The sequence below is a fragment of the Hyla sarda genome, unplaced genomic scaffold, assembly GCF_029499605.1.
Source record: "Hyla sarda isolate aHylSar1 unplaced genomic scaffold, aHylSar1.hap1 scaffold_214, whole genome shotgun sequence".
Classification (NCBI taxonomy): domain Eukaryota; kingdom Metazoa; phylum Chordata; class Amphibia; order Anura; family Hylidae; genus Hyla; species Hyla sarda.
The window spans coordinates 340,883-365,863 of NW_026608806.1; the positions used below are offsets into that span (position 1 = coordinate 340,883).

Consider the following 24,981-nt stretch of genomic DNA (forward strand, 5'->3'; position numbering starts at 1 on the left):
GTGCCTTCATACAATATAGTCCACCCTCCACCCATCTCCTGTCCCTTCATACAATGTAGTCCACCCACCACCCATCCATGTGTCCTGTGCCTTCATACAATATAGTCCACCCACCACCCATCTCCTGTCCCTTCATACAATGTAGTCCACCCACCACCCATCCATGTGTCCTGTGCCTTCATACAGTATAATCCACCCACCGCCCATCTCTTGTCCTGTGCCTTCATACAATATAGTCCACCTACCACACATCTCCTGTCCTGTGCCTTCATACAATATAGTCCACCCTCCACCCATCCACTGTCCTGTGCCTTCATACAAAATGGTCCACCCACCACCCATCACCTGTCCTGTGCCTTCATACAATATAGTCCACCCACCACCCATCCACCGTCCTGTCCCTTAATACAATATAGTCCACCCATCACCTTTTCTGTGCCTTCATACAATATAGTCCACCCTCCACCCATCTCCTGTCCTGTGCCTTCATACAATATAGTCCAACCTCCACCCATCCACTGTCCTGTGCCTTTATACAATATAGTCCACCCACCACCTGTCCTGTGCCTTCATACAATATAGTCCACCCACCACCCATCCACTGTTCTGTGCCTTCATACAATATAGTCCACCCACCACCCATCCACTGTCCTGTGCCTTCATACAATATTGTCCACCGTCCACCCATCACCTTTCCTGTGCATTCATACAATATAGTCCACCCACCACCCATCACCTTTTCTGTGCCTTCATACAATATAGTCCAACCTCCACCCATCCACTGTCTTGTGCCTTCATACAATATAGTCCACCCACCACCCATCTCCTGTCCTGTGCCTTCATACAATATAGTCCACCCACCACCCAGATCCTGTCCTGTGCCTTAATACAATATAGTCCACCCACCACCTGTCCTGTGCCTTCATACAATATAGTCCACCCTCCACCCACCCACTGTCCTGTGCCTTCATACAATATAGTCCACCCACCACCCATCCACTGTCCTGTGCCTTCATACAATATAGTCCACCAACCACCCATCCACTGTCCTGTGCCTTCATACAATATAGTCCACCCACCACCCATCCACTGTCCTGTGCTTTCATACAATATAGTCCACCCACCACCCATCTCCTGTCCTGTGCCTTCATACAATATAGTCCACCCACCACCCATCACCTGTCCTGTGCCTTCATACAATATAGTCCACCCACCGCCCATCTCTTGTCCTGTGCCTTCATACAATATAGTCCACCTACCACACATCTCCTGTCCTGTGCCTTCATACAATATAGTGCACCCACCACCCATCCATTGTCCTGTGCCTTCATACAGTATAGTCCACCCTCCACCCATCTCCTGTCCTGTGCCTTCATACAATATAGTCCACCCTCCACCCATCACCTGTCCTGTGCCTTCATACAATATAGTCAACCCACCACCCATCTCCTGTCCTGTGCCTTCATACAATATAGTCCACCCACCACCCATCTCCTGTCCCTTCATACAATATAGTCAACCCACCACCCATCTCCTGTCCTGTGCCTTCATACAATATAGTCCACCCACCACCCATCTCCTGTCCCTTCATACAATATAGTCCACCCACCACCCATCTCCTGTCCCTTCATACAATATAGTCCACCCACCACCCATCTCCTGTCCCTTCATACAATATAGTCCACCCACCACCCATCCATGTGTCCTGTGCCTTCATACAATATAGTCCACCCACCACCCATCTCCTGTCCCTTCATACAATATAGTCCAACCTCCACCCCTCCACTGTCCTGTGCTTTCATACAATATAGTCCACCCACCACCCATCACCTGTCCTGTGCCTTCATACAATATAGTCCACCCTCCACCCCTCCACTGTCCTGTGCCTTCATACAATATAGTCCACCCACCACCCATCCACTGTCCTGTGCCTTCATAAAATATAGTCCACCCTCCACCCATCACCTATCCTGTGCCTTCATACAATATAGTCCACCAACCACCCATCCACTGTCCTGTCCCTTCATACAATATAGTCCCCCCACCACCCATCTCCTGTCCTGTGCCTTCATACAATATAGTCCACCCACCACCCATCCACTGTCCTGTACCTTCCTAAAATATAGTCCACCCACCACCCATCCACTGTCCTGTGCCTTCCTACAATATAGTCCACCCACCACCCATCTCATGTCCTGTCCCTTCATACAATATAGTCCACCCACCACCCATCCATGTGTCCTGTGCCTTCATACAATATAGTCCACCCACCACCCATCTCCTGTCCCTTCATACAATATAGTCCAACCTCCACCCCTCCACTGTCCTGTGCCTTCATACAATATAGTCCACCCACCACCCATCACCTGTCCTGTGCCTTCATACAATATAGTCCACCCTCCACCCCTCCACTGTCCTGTGCCTTCATACAATATAGTCCACCCTCCACCCATCACCTATCCTGTGCCTTCATACAATATAGTCCACCAACCACCCATCCACTGTCCTGTCCCTTCATACAATATAGTCCACTCACCACCCATCACCTGTCCTGTGCCTTCATACAATATAGTCCACCCACCACCCATCTCTTGTCCTGTGCCTTCATACAATATAGTCCACTCACCACCCATCCACTGTCCTGTCTCTTAATACAATATAGTCCACCCACCACCTGTCCTGTGCCTTCATACAATATAGTCCACCCACCACCCATCCACTGTCCTGTGCCTTCATACAATATAGTCCACCTACCACACATCTCCTGTCCTGTGCCTTCATACAATATTGTCCGCCGTCCACCCATCACCTTTCCTGTGCCTTCATACAATATATTCCACCCACCACCCATCCACTGTCCTGTCTCTTAATACAATATAGTCCACCCACCACCTGTCCTGTGCCTTCATACAATATAGTCCACCCACCACCCATCCACTGTCCTGTGCCTTCATACAATATAGTCCACCCACCACCCATCTCCTGTCCTGTGCCTTCATACAATATAATCCACCCACCACCCATCTCCTGTCCTGTGCCTTCATACAATATAGTCCACCCACCACCCATCCACTGTCCTGTGCCTTCATACAATATAGTCCACCCACCACCCATCTCCTGTCCTGTTCCTTCATACAATATAGTCCTCCCTCCACCCACCCACTGCCCTGTCCCTTCATACAATATAGTCCAACCTCCCCCCATCCACTGCCCTGTGCCTTCACACAATATAGTCCACCCACCAACCATCCACTGTCCTGTGCCTTCATGCAATATAGTCCGCCCACCACCCATCTCCTGTCCTGTGCCTTCATACAATATAGTCCACCCTCCACCCCTCCACTGTCCTGTGCCTTCATACAATATAGTCCACCCTCCACCCCTCCACTGTCCTGTGCCTTCATACAATATTGTCCACCCATCTCCTGTCCTGTGCCTTCACAATATAGTCCACCCACCACCCATCACCTGTCCTGTGCCTTCATACAATATAGTCCACCCTCCACCCCTCCACTGTCCTGTGCCTTCATACAATATAGTCCACCCTCCACCCCTCCACTGTCCTGTGCCTTCATACAATATAGTCCACCCTCCACCCCTCCACTGTCCTGTGCCTTCATACAATATAGTCCACCCACCACCCATCACCTGTCCTGTGCCTTCATACAATATAGTCCACCCACCACCCATCCACTGTCCTGTGCCTTCATACAATATAGTCCACCCACCACCCATCTCTTGTCCTGTGCCTTCATACAATATAGTCCACACACCACCCATCACCTGTCCTATGCCTTCATACAATATATTCCACCCACCACCCATCTCCTGTCCTGTGCCTTCACACAATATAGTCCACCCACCACCCATCCACTGTCCTGTGCCTTCATACAATATAGTCCACCCACCACCCATCACCTTTCCTGTGCCTTCATACAATATAGTCCACCCTCCACCTATCACCTGTCCTGTGCCTTCATACAATATAGTCCACCCTCCACCCATCCACTGTCTTGTGCCTTCATACAATATAGTCCACCCGTCACATTTTCTGTGCCTTCATACAATATAGTCCACTCACCACCCATCACCTGTCCTGTGCCTTCATACAATATAGTCCACCCACCACCCATCTCTTGTCCTGTTCCTTCATACAATATAGTCCACCCACCACCCATCCACTGTCCTGTGCCTTCATACAATATTGTCCGCCGTCCACCCATCACCTTTCCTGTGCCTTCATACAATATAGTCCACCCACCACCCATCCACTGTCCTGTCTCTTAATACAATATAGTCCACCCACCACCTGTCCTGTGCCTTCATACAATATAGTCCACCCACCACCCATCCACTGTCCTGTGCCTTCATACAATATAGTCCACCTACCACACATCTCCTGTCCTGTGCCTTCATACAATATTGTCCGCCGTCCACCCATCACCTTTCCTGTGCCTTCATACAATATAGTCCACCCACCACCCATCCACTGTCCTGTCTCTTAATACAATATAGTCCACCCACCACCTGTCCTGTGCCTTCATACAATATAGTCCACCCACCACCCATCCACTGTCCTGTGCCTTCATACAATATAGTCCACCCACCACCCATCTCCTGTCCTGTGCCTTCATACAATATAATCCACCCACCACCCATCTCCTGTCCTGTGCCTTCATACAATATAGTCCACCCACCACCCATCCACTGTCCTGTGCCTTCATACAATATAGTCCACCCACCACCCATCTCCTGTCCTGTTCCTTCATACAATATAGACCTCCCTCCACCCACCCACTGCCCTGTCCCTTCATACAATATAGTCCAACCTCCAGCCATCCACTGTCCTGTGCCTTCACACAATATAGTCCACCCACCACCCATCCACTGTCCTGTGCCTTCATGCAATATAGTCCGCCCACCACCCATCTCCTGTCCTGTGCCTTCATACAATATTGTCCACCCATCTCCTGTCCTGTGCCTTCATGCAATATAGTCCGCCCACCACCCATCCCCTGTCCTGTGCCTTCATACAATATTGTCCACCCATCTCCTGTCCTGTGCCTTCATACAATATAGTCCACCCACCACCCATCTCTTGTCCTGTGCCTTCATACAATATAGTCCACACACCACCCATCACCTGTCCTATGCCTTCATACAATATATTCCACCCACCACCCATCTCCTGTCCTGTGCCTTCATACAATATAGTCCACCCACCACCCATCACCTGTCCTGTGCCTTCATACAATATAGTCCACCCACCATCCATCTCCTGTCCCTTCATACAATATAGTCCACCCATCTCCTGTCCCTTCATACAATATAGTCCCCCCACCACCCATCCACTGTCCTGTCCCTTCATACAATATAGTCCACCCTCCACCCATCTCCTGTCCTGTGCCTTCATACAATATAGTCCACCCACCACCCATCACTTTTCCTGTGGCTTCATACAATATACTCCACCCTCCACCCATCTCCTGTCCTGTGCCTTCATACAATATAGTCTACCCTCTACCCATCACCTGTCCTGTGCCTTCATACAAAATAGTCCACCCACCACCCATCACCTGTCCTGTGCCTTTATACAATCTAGTCCACCCTCCACCCATCCACTGTCCTGTGCCTTCATACAATATAGTCCATCCACCACCCATCTCTTGTCCTGTCCCTTCATACAATATACTCCACCCTCCACCCATCTCCTGTGCCTTCATACAATATAGTCCACCCTGCACCCATCACCTGTCCTGTCCCTTCATACAATATAGTCCACCCATCACCTGTCCTGTGCCTTCATACAATATAGTCCACCCATCACCTGTCCTGTAACTTCATACAATATAGTCCACCCACCACCCATCCACTGTCTGGTGCCTTCATACAATATAGTCCACCCACCACCCATCCACTGTCCTGTGCCTTCATACAATATAGTCAACCCTCCACCCATCACCTGTCCTGTGCCTTCATACAATATAGTCCACCCACCACCCATCACCTGTCCTGTGCCTTCATACAATATAGTCCACCCTCCACCCATCTCCTGTCCTGTGCCTTCATACAATATAGTCTACCCTCTACCCATCACCTGTCCTGTGCCTCCATACAATATAGTCCACCCACCACCCATCTCCTGTCCTGTGCCTCCATACAATATAGTCCACCCAACACCCATCTCCTGTCCCTTCATACAATATAGTCCACCAACCACCCATCATCTGTCCGGTGCCTTCATACAATATAGTCCACACTCCACCCATCACCTGTCCTGTGCCTTCATACAATATAGTCCACCCTCCACCCATCTCCTGTCCTGTGCCTTCATACAATATAGTCCACCCACCACCCATCACCTGTCCTGTGCCTTCATACAATATAGTCCACCCACCACCCATCACCTGTCCTGTCCCTTCATACAATATAGTCCACCCTCCACCCATCTCCTGTCCTGTGCCTTCATACAATATAGTCCACCCACCACCCATCACCTGTCCTGTGCCTTCATACAATATAGTCCACCCACCACCCATCACCTGTCCTGTGCCTTCATACAATATAGTCCACCCTCCACCCATCCATTGTCCTGTGCCTTCAAACAATATAGTCCACCCACCACCCATCCACTGTCCTGTACCTTCCTAAAATATAGTCCACCCACCACCCATCCACTGTCCTGTGCCTTCCTACAATATAGTCCACCCACCACCCATCTCATGTCCTGTGCCTTCATACAATATTGTCCACCCTCCACCCATCACCTTTCCTGTGCCTTCATACAATATAGTCCACCCTCCACCTATCACCTGTCCTGTGCCTTCATACAGTATAGTCCACCCACCGCCCATCTCTTGTCCTGTGCCTTCATACAATATAGTCCACCAACCACACATCTCCTGTCCTGTGCCTTCATACAATATAGTCCACCCTCCACCCATCCACTGTCTTGTGCCTTCATACAATATAGTCCCCCCACCACCCATCTCCTGTCCTGTGCCTTCATACAATATAGTCCACCCACCACCCATCTCCTGTCCTGTGCCTTCATACGATATAGCCCACCCGCCACCCATCTCCTGTCCTGTGCCTTCATACAATATTGTCCGCCGTCCACCCATCACCTTTCCTGTGCCTTCATACAATATAGTCCACCCACCACCCATCCACTGTCCTGTGCCTTCATACAATATAGTCCACCCACCACCCATCACCTGTCCTGTGCCTTCATACAATATAGTCCACACAACACCCATCTCCTGTCCTGTGCCTTCATACAATATAGTCCACCCACCACCCATCTCCTGTCCTGTGCCTTCATACACTATAGTCCACCCACCACCCATCTCCTGTCCTGTGCCTTCATACAATATAGTCCACCCACCACCCATCACCTGTCCTGTCCCTTCATACAATATAGTCCACCCACCACCCATCTCCTGTCCTGTGCCTTCATACAATATAGTCCACCCACCATCCATCTCCTGTCCCTTCATACAATCTAGTCCACCCACCACCCATCTCCTGTCCCTTCATACAATATAGTCCATCCTCCACCCATCTCCTGTCCTGTGCCTTCATACAATATAGTCCACCCACCACCCATCACCTTTCCTGTGGCTTCATACAATATACTCCACCCTCCACCCATCTCCTGTCCTGTGCCTTCATACAATATAGTCTACCCTCTACCCATCACCTGTCCTGTGCCTTCATACAATATAGTCCACCCACCACCCATCACCTGTCCTGTGCCATCATACAATCTAGTCCACCCTCCACCCATCCACTGTCCTGTGCCTTCATACAATATAGTCCATCCACCACCCATCTCTTGTCCTGTCCCTTCATACAATATACTCCACCCTCCACCCATCTCCTGTGCCTTCATACAATATAGTCCACCCTGCACCCATCACCTGTCCCTTCATACAATATAGTCCACCCACCACCCATCACCTGTCCTGTGCCTTCATACAATATAGTCCACCCACCACCCATCACCTGTCCTGTGCCTTCATACAATATAGTCTACCCTCTACCCATCACCTGTCCTGTGCCTCCATACAATATAGTCCACCCACCACCCATCTCCTGTCCTGTGCCTCCATACAATATAGTCCACCCAACACCCATATCCTGTCCTGTGCCTTCATACGATATAGCCCACCCGCCACCCATCTCCTGTCCTGTGCCTCCATACAATATAGTCCACCCACCACCCATCACCTGTCCTGTGCCTTCATACAATATAGTCCACCCTCCACCCATCCATTGTCCTGTGCCTTCAAACAATATAGTCCACCCACCACCCATCCACTGTCCTGTGCCTTCATACAATATAGTGCACCCACCACCCATCCATTGTCCTGTGCCTTCATACAATATAGTCCACCCACCACCCATCCACTGTCCGGTGCCTTCATACAATATAGTCCACCCACCACCCATCCACTGTCCTGTGCCTTCATACAATATAGTCATCCCTCCACCCATCACCTGTCCTGTGCCTTCATACAATATAGTCCACCCACCACCCATCACCTGTCCTGTGCCTTCATACAATATAGTCCACCCTCCACCCATCTCCTGTCCTGTGCCTTCATACAATATAGTCTACCCTCTACCCATCACCTGTCCTGTGCCTCCATACAATATAGTCCACCCACCACCCATCTCCTGTCCTGTGCCTCCATACAATATAGTCCACCCAACACCCATCTCCTGTCCCTTCATACAATATAGTCCACCAACCACCCATCATCTGTCCGGTGCCTTCATACAAAATAGTCCACACTCCACCCATCACCTGTCCTGTGCCTTCATACAATATAGTCCACCCACCACCCATCACCTGTCCTGTCCCTTCATACAATATAGTCCACCCATCACCTGTCCTGTGCCTTCATACAATATAGTCCACCCACCACCCATCACCTGTCCTGTGCCTTCATACAATATAGTCCACCCTCCACCCATCCATTGTCCTGTGCCTTCAAACAATATAGTCCACCCACCACCCATCCACTGTCCTGTGCCTTCATACAATATAGAGCACCCACCACCTATCCATTGTCCTGTGCCTTCAAACAATATAGTCCACCCACCACCCATCCACTGTCCGGTGCCTTCATACAATATAGTCCACCCACCACCCATCCACTGTCCTGTGCCTTCATACAATATAGTCAACCCTCCACCCATCACCTGTCCTGTGCCTTCATACAATATAGTCCACCCACCACCCATCACCTGTCCTGTGCCTTCATACAATATAGTCCACCCTCCACCCATCTCCTGTCCTGTGCCTTCATACAATATAGTCCACCCTCCACCCATCTCCTGTCCTGTGCCTCCATACAATATAGTCCACCCACCACCCATCTCATGTCCTGTGCCTTCATACAATATAGTCCACCCTCCACCTATCACCTGTCCTGTGCCTTCATACAGTATAGTCCACCTACCACACATCTCCTGTCCTGTGCCTTCATACAATATAGTCCACCCATCCACTGTCTTGTGCCTTCATACAATATAGTCCACCCGTCACATTTTCTGTGCCTTCATACAATATAGTCCACTCACCACCCATCACCTGTCCTGTGCCTTCATACAATATAGTCCACCCACCACCCATCTCTTGTCCTGTTCCTTCATACAATATAGTCCACCCACCACCCATCCACTGTCCTGTGCCTTCATACAATATTGTCCGCCGTCCACCCATCACCTTTCCTGTGCCTTCATACAATATAGTCCACTCACCACCCATCCACTGTCCTGTCTCTTAATACAATATAGTCCACCCACCACCTGTCCTGTGCCTTCATACAATATAGTCCACCCACCACCCATCCACTGTCCTGTCTCTTAATACAATATAGTCCACCCACCACCTGTCCTGTGCCTTCATACAATATAGTCCACCCACCACCCATCCACTGTCCTGTGCCTTCATACAATATAGTCCACCCACCACCCATCTCCTGTCCTGTGCCTTCATACAATATGATCCACCCACCACCCATCTCCTGTCCTGTGCCTTCATACAATATAGTCCACCCACCACGCATCCACTGTCCTGTTCCTTCATACAATATAGTCCTCCCTCCACCCACCCACTGTCCTGTCCCTTCATACAATATAGTCCAACCTCCAGCCATCCACTGTCCTGTGCCTTCACACAATATAGTCCACCCACCACCCATCCACTGTCCTGTGCCTTCATGCAATATAGTCCGCCCACCACCCATCTCCTGTCCTGTGCCTTCATACAATATTGTCCACCCATCTCCTGTCCTGTGCCTTCACAATATAGTCCACCCACCACCCATCACCTGTCCTGTGCCTTCATACAATATAGTCCACCCTCCACCCCTCCACTGTCCTGTGCCTTCATACAATATAGTCCACCCTCCACCCCTCCACTGTCCTGTGCCTTCATACAATATAGTCCACCCTCCACCCCTCCACTGTCCTGTGCCTTCATACAATATAGTCCACCCACCACCCATCACCTGTCCTGTGCCTTCATACAATATAGTCCACCCACCACCCATCCACTGTCCTGTGCCTTCATACAATATAGTCCACCCACCACCCATCTCTTGTCCTGTGCCTTCATACAATATAGTCCACACACCACCCATCACCTGTCCTATGCCTTCATACAATATATTCCACCCACCACCCATCTCCTGTCCTGTGCCTTCATACAATATAGTCCACCCACCACCCATCACCTTTCCTGTGCCTTCATACAATATAGTCCACCCTCCACCTATCACCTGTCCTGTGCCTTCATACAGTATAGTCCACCTACCACACATCTCCTGTCCTGTGCCTTCATACAATATAGTCCACCCTCCACCCATCCACTGTCTTGTGCCTTCATACAATATAGTCCACCCGTCACATTTTCTGTGCCTTCATACAATATAGTCCACTCACCACCCATCACCTGTCCTGTGCCTTCATACAATATAGTCCACCCACCACCCATCTCTTGTCTTGTTCCTTCATACAATATAGTCCACCCACCACCCATCCACTGTCCTGTGCCTTCATACAATATTGTCCGCCGTCCACCCATCACCTTTCCTGTGCCTTCATACAATATAGTCCACCCACCACCCATCCACTGTCCTGTCTCTTAATACAATATAGTCCACCCACCACCTGTCCTGTGCCTTCATACAATATAGTCCACCCACCACCCATCCACTGTCCTGTGCCTTCATACAATATAGTCCACCTACCACACATCTCCTGTCCTGTGCCTTCATACAATATTGTCCGCTGTCCACCCATCACCTTTCCTGTGCCTTCATACAATATAGTCCACCCACCACCCATCCACTGTCCTGTCTCTTAATACAATATAGTCCACCCACCACCTGTCCTGTGCCTTCATACAATATAGTCCACCCACCACCCATCCACTGTCCTGTGCCTTCATACAATATAGTCCACCCACCACCCATCTCCTGTCCTGTGCCTTCATACAATATAATCCACCCACCACCCATCTCCTGTCCTGTGCCTTCATACAATATAGTCCACCCACCACCCATCCACTGTCCTGTGCCTTCATACAATATAGTCCACCCACCACCCATCTTCTGTCCTGTTCCTTCATACAATATAGTCCTCCCTCCACCCACCCACTGCCCTGTCCCTTCATACAATATAGTCCAACCTCCACCCATCCACTGTCCTGTGCCTTCACACAATATAGTCCACCCACCACCCATCCACTGTCCTGTGCCTTCATGCAATATAGTCCGCCCACCACCCATCTCCTGTCCTGTGCCTTCATACAATATTGTCCACCCATCTCCTGTCCTGTGCCTTCATGCAATATAGTCCGCCCACCACCCATCTCCTGTCCTGTGCCTTCATACAATATTGTCCACCCATCTCCTGTCCTGTGCCTTCATACAATATAGTCCACCCACCACCCATCTCTTGTCCTGTGCCTTCATACAATATAGTCCACACACCACCCATCACCTGTCCTATGCCTTCATACAATATATTCCACCCACCACCCATCTCCTGTCCTGTGCCTTCATACAATATAGTCCACCCACCACCCATCACCTGTCCTGTGCCTTCATACAATATAGTCCACCCACCATCCATCTCCTGTCCCTTCATACAATATAGTCCACCCATCTCCTGTCCCTTCATACAATATAGTCCCCCCACCACCCATCCACTGTCCTGTCCCTTCATACAATATAGTCCACCCTCCACCCATCTCCTGTCCTGTGCCTTCATACAATATAGTCCACCCATCACCTGTCCTGTGCCTTCATACAATATAGTCCACCCTCCACCCATCTCCTGTCCTGTGCCTTCATACAATATAGTCCACCCACCACCCATCACCTTTCCTGTGGCTTCATACAATATACTCCACCCTCCACCCATCTCCTGTCCTGTGCCTTCATACAATATAGTCCACCCACCACCCATCTCCTGTCCTGTGCCTTCATACAATATAGTCTACCCTCTACCCATCTCCTGTCCTGTGCCTTCATACAATATAGTCCACCCACCACCCATCACCTTTCCTGTGGCTTCATACAATATACTCCACCCTCCACCCATCTCCTGTCCTGTGCCTTCATACAATATAGTCCACCCACCACCCATCTCCTGTCCTGTGCCTTCATACAAAATAGTCCACCCACCACCCATCACCTGTCCTGTGCCTTCATACAATCTAGTCCACCCTCCACCCATCCACTGTCCTGTGCCTTCATACAATATAGTCCATCCACCACCCATCTTTTGTCCTGTCCCTTCATACAATATACTCCACCCTCCACCCATCTCCTGTGCCTTCATACAATATAGTCCACCCTGCACCCATCACCTGTCCTGTCCCTTCATACAATATAGTCCACCCATCACCTGTCCTGTGCCTTCATACAATATAGTCCACCCATCACCTGTCCTGTGCCTTCATACAATATAGTGCACCCACCACCCATTCATTGTCCTGTGCCTTCAAACAATATAGTCCACCCACCACCCATCCACTGTCTGGTGCCTTCATACAATATAGTCCACCCACCACCCATCCACTGTCCTGTGCCTTCATACAATATAGTCAACCCTCCACCCATCACCTGTCCTGTGCCTTCATACAATATAGTCCACCCACCACCCATCACCTGTCCTGTGCCTTCATACAATATAGTCCACCCTCCACCCATCTCCTGTCCTGTGCCTTCATACAATATAGTCTACCCTCTACCCATCACCTGTCCTGTGCCTCCATACAATATAGTCCACCCACCACCCATCTCCTGTCCTGTGCCTCCATACAATATAGTCCACCCAACACCCATCTCCTGTCCCTTCATACAATATAGTCCACCAACCACCCATCATCTGTCCGGTGCCTTCATACAATATAGTCCACACTCCACCCATCACCTGTCCTGTGCCTTCATACAATATAGTCCACCCTCCACCCATCTCCTGTCCTGTGCCTTCATACAATATAGTCCACCCACCACCCATCACCTGTACTGTCCCTTCATACAATATAGTCCACCCATCACCTGTCCTGTGCCTTCATACAATATAGTCCACCCACCACCCATCACCTGTCCTGTGCCTTCATACAATATAGTCCACCCTCCACCCATCCATTGTCCTGTGCCTTCAAACAATATAGTCCACCCACCACCCATCCACTGTCCTGTACCTTCCTAAAATATAGTCCACTCACCACCCATCCACTGTCCTGTGCCTTCCTACAATATAGTCCACCCACCACCCATCTCATGTCCTGTGCCTTCATACAATATTGTCCACCCTCCACCCATCACCTTTCCTGTGCCTTCATACAATATAGTCCACCCTCCACCTATCACCTGTCCTGTGCCTTCATACAGTATAGTCCACCCACCGCCCATCTCTTGTCCTGTGCCTTCATACAATATAGTCCACCAACCACACATCTCCTGTCCTGTGCCTTCATACAATATAGTCCACCCTCCACCCATCCACTGTCTTGTGCCTTCATACAATATAGTCCACCCATCTCCTGTCCTGTGCCTTCATACAATATAGTCCACCCACCACCCATCTCCTGTCCTGTGCCTTCATACGATATAGCCCACCCGCCACCCATCCCCTGTCCTGTGCCTTCATACAATATTGTCCGCCGTCCACCCATCACCTTTCCTGTGCCTTCATACAATATAGTCCACCCACCACCCATCCACTGTCCTGTGCCTTCATACAATATAGTCCACCCACCACCCATCTCCTGTCCTGTGCCTTCATACAATATAGTCCACCCACCACCCATCTCCTGTCCTGTGCCTTCATACAATATAGTCCACCCATCACCTGTCCTGTCCCTTCATACAATATAGTCCACCCACCACCCATCTCCTGTCCTGTGCCTTCATACAATATAGTCCACCCACCATCCATCTCCTGTCCCTTCATACAATCTAGTCCACCCACCACCCATCTCCTGTCCCTTCATACAATATAGTCCACCCTCCACCCATCTCCTGTCCTGTGCCTTCATACAATATAGTCCACCCACCACCCATCACCTTTCCTGTGGCTTCATACAATATACTCCACCCTCCACCCATCTCCTGTCCTGTGCCTTCATACAATATAGTCCACCCACCACCCATCACCTGTCCTGTGCCTTCATACAATATAGTCCACCCACCACCCATCACCTGTCCTGTCCCTTCATACAATATAGTCCACCCATCACCTGTCCTGTGCCTTCATACAATATAGTCCACCCACCACCCATCACCTGTCCTGTGCCTTCATACAATATTGTCCACCCACCACCCATCACCTGTCCTGTGCCTTCATACAATATAGTCCACCTACCACACATCTCCTGTCCTGTGCCTTCATACAATATAGTCCACCCACCACCCATCTCCTGTCCTGTGCCTTCATACGATATAGCCCACCCGCCACCCATCCCCTGTCCTGTGCCTTCATACAATATTGTCCGCCGTCCACCCATCTCCTGTCCTGTGCCTTCATACAATATAGTCCACCCACCATCCATCTCCTGTCCCTTCATACAATCTAGTCCACCCACCACCCATCTCCTGTCCCTTCATACAATATAGTCCTCCCACCACCCATCCCCTGTCCTGTGCCTTCATACAATATAGTCCACCCACCACCCATCACCTTTCCTGTGGCTTCATACAATATACTCCACCCTCCACCCATCTCCTGTCCTGTGCCTTCATACAATATAGTCTACCCTCTACCCATCACCTGTCCTGTGCCTTCATACAATATAGTCCACCCTCCACCCATCCATTGTCCTGTGCCTTCAAACAATATAGTCCACCCACCACCCATCCACTGTCCTGTGCCTTCATACAATATAGTGCACCCACCACCCATCCATTGTCCTGTGCCTTCATACAATATAGTCCACCCACCACCCATCCACTGTCCGGTGCCTTCATACAATATAGTCCACCCACCACCCATCCACTGTCCTGTGCCTTCATACAATATAGTCAACCCTCCACCCATCACCTGTCCTGTGCCTTCATACAATATAGTCCACCCACCACCCATCACCTGTCCTGTGCCTTCATACAATATAGTCCACCCTCCACCCATCTCCTGTCCTGTGCCTTCATACAATATAGTCTACCCTCTACCCATCACCTGTCCTGTGCCTCCATACAATATAGTCCACCCACCACCCATCTCCTGTCCTGTGCCTCCATACAATATAGTCCACCCAACACCCATCTCCTGTCCCTTCATACAATATAGTCCACCAACCACCCATCATCTGTCCGGTGCCTTCATACAAAATAGTCCACACTCCACCCATCTCCTGTCCTGTGCCTTCATACAATATAGTCCACCCACCACCCATCTCCTGTCCTGTGCCTTCATACAATATAGTCCACCCACCACCAATCACCTGTCCTGTCCCTTCATACAATATAGTCCACCCATCACCTGTCCTGTGCCTTCATACAATATAGTCCACTCACCACCCATCACCTATCCTGTGCCTTCATACAATATAGTCCACCCTCCACCCATCCATTGTCCTGTGCCTTCAAACAATATAGTCCACCCACCACCCATCCACTGTCCTGTGCCTTCATACAATATAGAGCACCCACCACCCATCCACTGTCCGGTGCCTTCATACAATATAGTCCACCCACCACCCATCCACTGTCCTGTGCCTTCATACAATATAGTCAACCCTCCACCCATCACCTGTCCTGTGCCTTCATACAATATAGTCCACCCACCACCCATCCACTGTCCTGTGCCTTCATACAATATAGTCCACCCACCACCCATCCATTGTCCTGTGCCTTCATACAATATAGTCCACCCACCACCCATCACCTGTCCTGTGCCTTCATACAATATAGTCCACCCACCACCCATCACCTGTCCTGTGCCTTCATACAATATAGTCCACCCTCCACCCATCCATTGTCCTGTGCCTTCAAACAATATAGTCCACCCACCACCCATCCACTGTCCTGTGCCTTCATACAATATAGTCCACCCACCACCCATCCACTGTCCGGTGCCTTCATACAATATAGTCCACCCACCACCCATCCACTGTCCTGTGCCTTCATACAATATAGTCTACCCTCTACCCATCACCTGTCCTGTGCCTCCATACAATATAGTCCACCCAACACCCATCTCCTGTCCCTTCATACAATATAGTCCACCCTCCACCCATCACCTGTCCAGTGCCTTCATACAATATAGTCGATCGCCATCTTATCCCTAAGCTACACATTAAATAAAAGTATATGTATGGTTAAAAACTCTTCATGTGATGACCTATCGTTTCAAAGAGAAAGTTTCACACTTTTTTTCCATATTGACTGTTCTTGTTTATCAGACGGCCCATCCATGATGAATGTCAGAGGATGGACATTATCTGGGAATCTTCTGGGAACATTGTGGGAACGTTCATGAATAAAGGATCATTCATGAGCAAACTATCTTTTGTCCAACAATGGCCCAAAAGATTCCCAAATGGCCAACTTCTTTTTTTGGACAATATCGGTCTGTCATTGGTAATTGATTGGCTAGAGCAATTGTTTGTTGGTAAATATCACCTGACGAACTATTGTTTTGGTTGAAATCGTCCACATTCATCATCTTTAAAGTCTTAGTCACCTTCCACTCGGGCGGCAAGATACGTTTAATCTTCATGGGCAATCTCGTAGACCCCGTGAGTCTCTTAGAGAACGGCTCCAACACTCATGTGACCGGACTGATCTCTCGGTGTCTGATGCCAGAGGACCCATACAAGTCTATGAGATCTCTGGCATTGGACTTCTGGGAACCCATCTGATCATGTTAGTTATGGAGTAACGTTCTGACACTCAAGTGGTCTACGCGATTGGTCGGGAGGTTTAAGTGTATACTGTCACCCGAGTGAAGGGTGATCAATGCTTTAAGATGTATGGGGGTATCTTAACTCCTGATAATCCTTCTGTCCTCCACGCAATATAGACCATTCACCACCATCGTATTACTGTCATACACCTACATACAACACAAATACACACCAATCATATGTCTGGACGCAACAAACAATGGACTTCAAATCTGACAATCTCTGGATCTGGACACAAGTCCTTCTGATGAAAAATGCCTGGTTCACCAAAGCCTCCCATGACTGTCACCATGGTATAACCATAAGGAACTATATAATCTATAGACAGTAGAGCCCAGGAGAAGCTTTACCACATCAGAACGTTCCATCTACACCTGTATCTGACCCATAGACTCACCTCGCAGTGCTGGGGTCTTCGAGCTCCTCGATAGATTTCCTTTTACTCTGTTGGACAGACTCCTCGTCTGTCATTCATTGATGAAACCTGCGCTTCGTAGAGTCCTTGGCTGTCTCTGGTCCACGTTCATACGCTCAGGTAAGATCACATAGGACATACCCCTCTCGAATACGCAGGAGGGTCTTCCTTTTAGCCCGTTGTGCCCATTGTTCACTAACCTGTCTCTCTCATGCAGTGATGCTCCTTCCCTACATATCTCTATTAGAAGACAGTCCTGTATCTGTATTAGAAATACAATTATACTGCAGAATCTATAGGATTTAACACTTTATTCCACAGGAGTCTTAACATGTCCCTCTGCAGCTGTCTCTTTGAGAATGATGCCTAAAGAATGTCGCCTTAGAATGGAATGTCACCACTAAATGGAGCGTGTCCTGGGCAGGCTGTCTATAAAAGTGAGTGCCTGTCTAACAGGTTGTCTCATAGCTGTATCTCTCAGGTTGCGGTCCACCTGGAGAATGTCTCTTACTGGATCTTGAAGATGAAGGGCATTTACCAAAGATGTGTGCAGTCAGCTGTCTCTTTGGGATATTGTGTAGCTCTCTATGAGATAGAGACACTACATTCTATACAGAGAGACACTGACGGGTTTTTAGATGTTGTGTCTTCTCAAGGTGGACCACCTCTATAGGATGGAGTGTCTCTGGTGGTCTCTCTGTACAGAATGGACTGTCTCTGACAGGCTCTCTCTTTTGAATGGACTGTGTCTCCTCAGGATGGAGCTCATCTGATAATGTCTCTTTATAGTGTGTCTCTGAGAAGTTCTCTTTTCAATGGAGTGTTTCTCCTTAGGATGGAACACCTCTGGCAGTCTGTCTCTATAGGATGGAGTGTCTATGGTGGTCTCTCTATAGGATGGAGTGTCTATGGTGGTCTCTCTACAGGATGGAGTGTCTATGGTGGCTTCTCTACAGGATGGAGTGTCTATGGTGGTCTCTCTGCAGGACGGAATGAATGTATCTGGTGGTCTCCCTGTAGGATCAAGTGTCTGGTCTCTCTATAGGATGGAGTGTTTGGTGGTCTCTGTAGGATCGAGCATCTCTGTCTCTATAGGATTGTTTCTCTCTGGTGGTCTATGTAGAATGGAACATCTCTTTTGGTCTCTCTGTAGGATGGAGTGTCTCTGGCTGGCTGTCTCTAAAGGATGAATGGAGTGTCTATGGCCAGCTGTTTTTATAGGATGAAGCGTCTCAGGTGGTCTCTACAGGATAAAGTGTCCCTGGTGGTCTCTGTAGGATGGAGTGTTTCTGGCTGTCTCTACAGGATAAAGTGGGAGCGTCTCTGGCTGGTCTCTACAGGATGGATGGAGCGTCTCTACCCGGCTGTCTCTACAAGATGGAGGGAGCACATCTGGCTGGCTGTCTCTACAGGATGGATGGAGAGTCTCTGGCCGGCTGTCTCTACAGGGTGGTTGGAGCGTCTCTGTCCGGCTGTCTCAACAGGATGGATGGAGCGTCTCTGGCCGGCTGTCTCTACAGGATGGATGGAGTCTCTGGCTGGCTGTCTCTCTCTCTCTACAGGATGGATGGAGCGTCTCTGGCCGGCTGTCTCTACAAGATGGAGGGAGAGTCTCAGGCCGGCTGTCTCTACAAGATGGAGGGAGCACGTCTGGCCGGCTGTCTCTACAGGATGGATGGAGAGTCTCTGGCCGGCTGTCTCTACAGGATGGATGGAGAGTCTCTGGCCGGCTGTCTCTACAGGATGGATGGAGAGTCTCTGGCCGGCTGTCTCTACAGGATGGATGGAGAGTCTCTGGCCGGCTGTCTCTACAGGATGTAGGGAGCACGTCTGGAAGGCTGTCTACAGGATGGATGGAGAGTTTCTGGCTGGCTGTCTCTACAGGATGGAGGGAGCACGTCTGGTCGTCTGTCTCTACAGGATGGATGGAGAGTCTCTGGCCAGCTGTCTCTACAGGATGGATGGAGCGTCTCTGGCCGGCTGTCTCTACAGGATGGATGGAGAGTCTCTGGCCAGCTGTCTCTACAGGATGGATGGAGAGTCTCTGGCCGGCTGTCTCTACAGGATGGATGGAGAGTCTCTGGCCGGCTGTCTCTACAGGATGGATGGAGCGTCTCTGGCCGGCTGTCTCTACAGGATGGATGGAGAGTCTTTGGCCGGCTGTCTCTACAGGATGGATGGAGTCTCTGGCCGGCTGTCTCTACAGGATGGAGGGAGCACGTCTGGCAGGCTGCCTGTGTAGGATGACTGTCAGGTACTCTGGAGGTGTCGGTCAGACCGGTCGCTCCGGTAGTAGTGGGCGGGGCTGGGAGAACTAATAATCTATATTTATATCCTGCTTGTTATTCCTGACAGGCTCCTCCCTCACATATATTATCTCCGGCTCCTGATATATGCATCTGTGGGTGTCTGACTTATTAACAGTAATTATCTGTAGGTAAGACAAGTTCTACAAGTATTACCAAACTATACACAATCGTCTCTTATATCGTTTGTATTATAGATACAACCACAGGCTCTGCAAAAGGTCTACAGAACAACAGAGCAGCAGGAGGAGCAACAGAGGAGAAAACAGGAGGAGCAACAGAGGGAGGAGCAGAGGAAAAAACAGGAGGAGCAATAGAGGAAGGAATAGGATTAACAGAGGAAGGAGCAGGAGGAGCAATAGAGGAAGGAACAGGAGGATTAACAGAGGAAGGAGCAGGAGGAGCACAGGAAAAACAGGAGGAGCAACAGAGGAAGGAGAAGGCGAAGCAACAGGAAAAAACAGGAGGAGCAACAGAGGAAGGAACAGGAGGAGCAACAGAGGAAGGAGCAGGAGGAGCAGAGGGAAAACAGGAGGAGCAACAGAGGAAGGAGAAGAGGAAAAACAGGAGGAGCAACAGAGGAAGGAGCAGGAGGAGAAGAGGAAAAACAGGAGGAGCAACAGCGGAAGGAGGAGGAGCAGAGGAAAAAACAGAAGGAGCAACAGAGGAAGGAGCAGGAGGAGCAGAGGAAAAAACAGGAGGAGCAACAGAGAATGAGCAGGAGGAGCAGAGGAAAAAAAACAGGAGGATCAATAGAGGAAGGAGCAGGAGGAGCAGAGGAAAAAACTGCAGGAGCAAAAGAGGAAGGAGCAGGAGGAGCAGAGGAAAAAACAGGAGAAGCAACAGAGGGAGGAGCAGCAGACCCAACCAAAACAGCAGGAGGAGCTGAGAAAACAGGAGTAGTAACAGAGGAAGGCACAGGAGGAGCAGAAGAACCAAAAAAAGCAGCAGGAGGAGGAGCCAAGGAAGGAGCATATGGGGACGATGTATCTTTACATAGGACTGTAGGTTGGGGCTGACAGGAGATGGGGCGATGTATCTTTACATGGGACTGTAGGTTGGGGCTGACAGGAGATGGGACGATGTATCTTTACATAGGACTGTAGGTTGGGGCTGACAGGAGATGGGGACGATGTATCTTTACATGGGACTGTAGGTTGGGGCTGACAGGAGATGGGGCGATGTATCTTTACATGGGACTGTAGGTTGGGGCTGACAGGAGATGGGGCAATGTATCTTTACATAGGACTGTAGGTTGGGGCTGACAGGAGATGGGGCAATGTATCTTTACATAGGACTGTAGGTTGGGGCTGACAGGAGATGGGGTGATGTATCTTTACATGGGACTGTAGGTTGGGGCTGACAGGTGATGGGGGCAATGTATCTTTACATGGGACTGTAGGTTGGGGCTGACAGGTGATGGGGCAATGTATCTTTACATGGGACTGTAGGTTGGGGCTGACAGGAGATGGGGCGATGTATCTTTACATGGGACTGTAGGTTGGGGCGGACAGGAGATGGGGGCAATGTATCTTTACATAGGACTGTAGGTTGGGGCTGACAGGAGATGGGGCGATGTATCTTTACATGGGACTGTAGGTTGGGGCTGACAGGAGATGGGGCGATGTATCTTTACATGGGACTGTAGGTTGGGGCTGACAGGAGATGGGGTGATGTATCTTTACATAGGACTGTAGGTTGGGGCTGACAGGAGATGGGGCAATGTATCTTTACATGGGACTGTAGGTTGGGGCTGACAGGAGATGGGGCGATGTATTTTTACATGGGACTGTAGGTTGGGGCTGACAGGAGATGGGGGTGATGTATCTTTACATAGGACTGTAGGTTGGGGCTGACAGGAGATGGGGCAATGTATCTTTACATGGGACTGTAGGTTGGGGCTGACAGGAGATGGGGCAATGTATCTTTACATGGGACTGTAGGTTGGGGCTGACAGGAGATGGGGCGATGTATTTTTACATGGGACTGTAGGTTGGGGCTGACAGGAGATGGGGCAATGTATTTTTACATGGGACTGTAGGTTGGGGCTGACAGGAGATGGGGCGATGTATCTTTACATGGGACTGTAGGTTGGGGCTGACAGGAGATGGGGGCAATGTATCTTTACATGGGACTGTAGGTTGGGGCTGACAGGAGATGGGGTGATGTATCTTTACATGGGACTGTAGGTTGGGGCTGACAGGAGATGGGGTGATGTATCTTTACATGGGACTGTAGGTTGGGGCTGACAGGTGATGGGGCAATGTATGTTTACATAGGACTGTAGGTTGGGGCTGACAGGAGATGGGGCGATGTATCTTTACATGGGACTGTAGGTTGGGGCTGACAGGAGATGGGGCGATGTATTTTTACATGGGACTGTAGGTTGGGGCTGACAGGTGATGGGGCGATGTATGTTTACATGGGACTGTAGGTTGGGGCTGAGATGGCGCAATTTTCTCTTCTTCCCTCAAGTACAAAAAGAGTTAACTCCAATGAAAACCAATAGCACAGGGTTCACTTACTTTCCCCTGCTTGTTGGGCTCAATAATGAATGATACATTGTGTTTTTCTATAACTGTAACTTCCAGAACATTCAGATCACATGACTAACCAATTTACATATCCAGGGAATTCGAGAGGGTTCATTTACTTTTGAGGCCATTTCTCAGGACTCCGCAGATATTCTGGCCGCTCCTCTTTATAAGAAGCTGTAGCAGATACGGAAGGTTCCCTAGCGTCTCCGTTCAGCAGCACAATATGGGGGGGTCTCACGCCCCTGTGCGCCCAGTGGACGCAGGAATTTTAATGACTAATAAACACATGGCTCCTCCCATTTAGCCCATATAATGGGTGTACGTTTCCGTCCTGCGCTCTGGGACGCTCTGCGCGATGTGTGCTCGGAGGCTCTATAGGGTTTGGGCCGGAAGAGCATATGTTGCCTCTATATATCAAAATAGAGATTTAGTTATTCTATTAACCCTTTTAGCTCGCCCCCCGTCTTTACTATCACATCTAGTTAGTTTTGAGGCTTCTGTATACAGCCTAGCCTATTTCAGATCAGGTAATCTGGGGGGGGGGGGGGGGGGCGGGGGGGCGTGGCCTAAGTTTGGCGGGGTTTTTGAAAGTATTTAAAGGGGTACTCCCACCCTAGACATCTTATGTCTGATCGCGGGGGTCCCTCTGCTGGGGACCCCCACATTATTGCATGCGGCACCCACCTGTTTTTTCACTGGAACCGCTGGAGGGTCTGAGTCGCGACTACGGGAACAGAAGTCTGTGACATCAGGACTCCGCCCCAGTGTGACATCACACCCGTCCCCTCAATGCAAGTCTAAGGGAGGGGGCGTGACGGCCCCTTTGAATAGGGGATAAGATGTCTAGGGTGGGAGTACCCCTTTAAACCCTGTCATTCCTTTGCTCAGCCTCTTGCTGGTGGTTCTATGTAGGCCTTTTTTTACATGCCTCTTTTTACCTGTTTTTTTTTTCTTAGTTTTCTCCTTGTTAATGGAATTTTTTTCTTCCTTCTTTCAGTGTTCCTATGGAATCCGAGGGTAAAGCCGCCTCCAAGCACAAGCATTTTACATGTAGGAGGTGTGATAACCCCATACCGGATGATTATCCATATGCTGACTGCAACATCTGCAGACCTAACCCCATGGATACGGATGAACCGACAGTCAGAGACGTCGTGATATGGGTGCCAGAGTCTTTTAAGAAGCTTGAAGAGAAGTTAACACTTCCTAGGTCTAGAGCTAAAAGGTCTAGAAAGGATTCGTCGGTGGTAGTGGAATTTACGGTCTTGGACGAGGCTTACCTCTCTACTGATTCTGAGGAGGAAAGATTTTCCTCACATACCCTCTTCCCAATTGAGCGTATCCAAAAATGTATTAAATTAGTTCAGAGGGTCTGACCGAAGAAGAGGAAGGTCCATCTAACTCTAAGGGACCCAGGGTGTTCGCATTTTATGAACCCAAGAAGACCCTCATGAATAGAGAATTTCGAAAATCCAGAGAAGGCCCCAATTCTTGCGGAGATTTCGCACCTTATATCCCTTTTCTGAGGATGAAATTTCTGCCTGGATGGAAAGAAAAGAAAACACTCTGAAAAGAGCGTATTCTACTGCAGCTGGATCCAATATGGTAGCTGCTGCTACACACGAGGTTACCAGGTCCTTGAAGAAATGGTTGTCCAAGGCCCAGGACAAGATAGATTCGGGTGTCAAGTGGCACATCTTCAGATAAAAGGAATAAGAATAATTCCATAACTAGACGACTGGCTGCTATTAGCAGAATCAAGAGAATTATTGGACAACCATGTCAAAATAACCCTTGAATTGTTAAATAGTCTAGGCTGGATAGTAAATCAAGAGTCTCATCTAGTTCCATCCACAAGAGAATCCTTTCTTGGTTACAAGATACACTATTCAAATGACCCTACATTTATCTCAAGAGAGGAGCGACCGTCTTATTAGCGGCTGTGGAGCATCTACTCAGACTTCGCCAGGTTTCAATAAGGACCCTCATGAAAGTTCTGGGTCTAATGTCCTCCTCAACAGAGGCTGTTCCTTAAGCCCTCTGGCACCTGAGACCCCTGCAGACTACAGTTCTCGGTCAGTGGAACCGATCTCTTTCCAGCCTAGACACCAGGAGGAAATTGTCAGCGTCCGTTCGAAGCTCCCTAACCTGGTGGACTCACCTACAAGATGGCGTGCCATTAGAGGAGTCAAATTGGATCATACTTACCACAGACGCTTCAGGCATCGGGTGGGGAGCCCACATGCTTCAAGAATCAGTTCAAGGAACTTGGAAGCAGGCAGAGAGGATGAT

General features: G+C 49.5%; 2 protein-coding genes across 2 annotated transcripts in view; one reads left to right on the forward strand and one right to left on the reverse strand.

Moving 5' to 3' along the window:
* The window catches only part of LOC130319565 (FH2 domain-containing protein 1-like), a 50,115-nt gene extending 32,220 nt beyond the window's left edge, over positions 1–17,895 (reverse strand). Inside the window, exon 1 of the mRNA XM_056552944.1 lies at positions 17,829–17,895. The gene's annotated coding sequence lies outside the window, so the exon portion shown is untranslated. The remainder of the gene's footprint in view (positions 1–17,828) is intronic.
* Positions 17,896–20,595: 2,700 nt separating this feature from the next.
* LOC130319566 (golgin subfamily A member 6-like protein 7) lies at positions 20,596–21,261 on the forward strand (the record flags this gene model as incomplete). The annotated part of the gene is made up of 2 exons (XM_056552945.1): positions 20,596–20,661; positions 20,909–21,261. Coding segments are annotated over 2 exons (213 nt in total), but the record flags the coding sequence as incomplete, so codon positions are not given.
* Between the last annotated feature and the right edge of the window lie 3,720 nt (positions 21,262–24,981).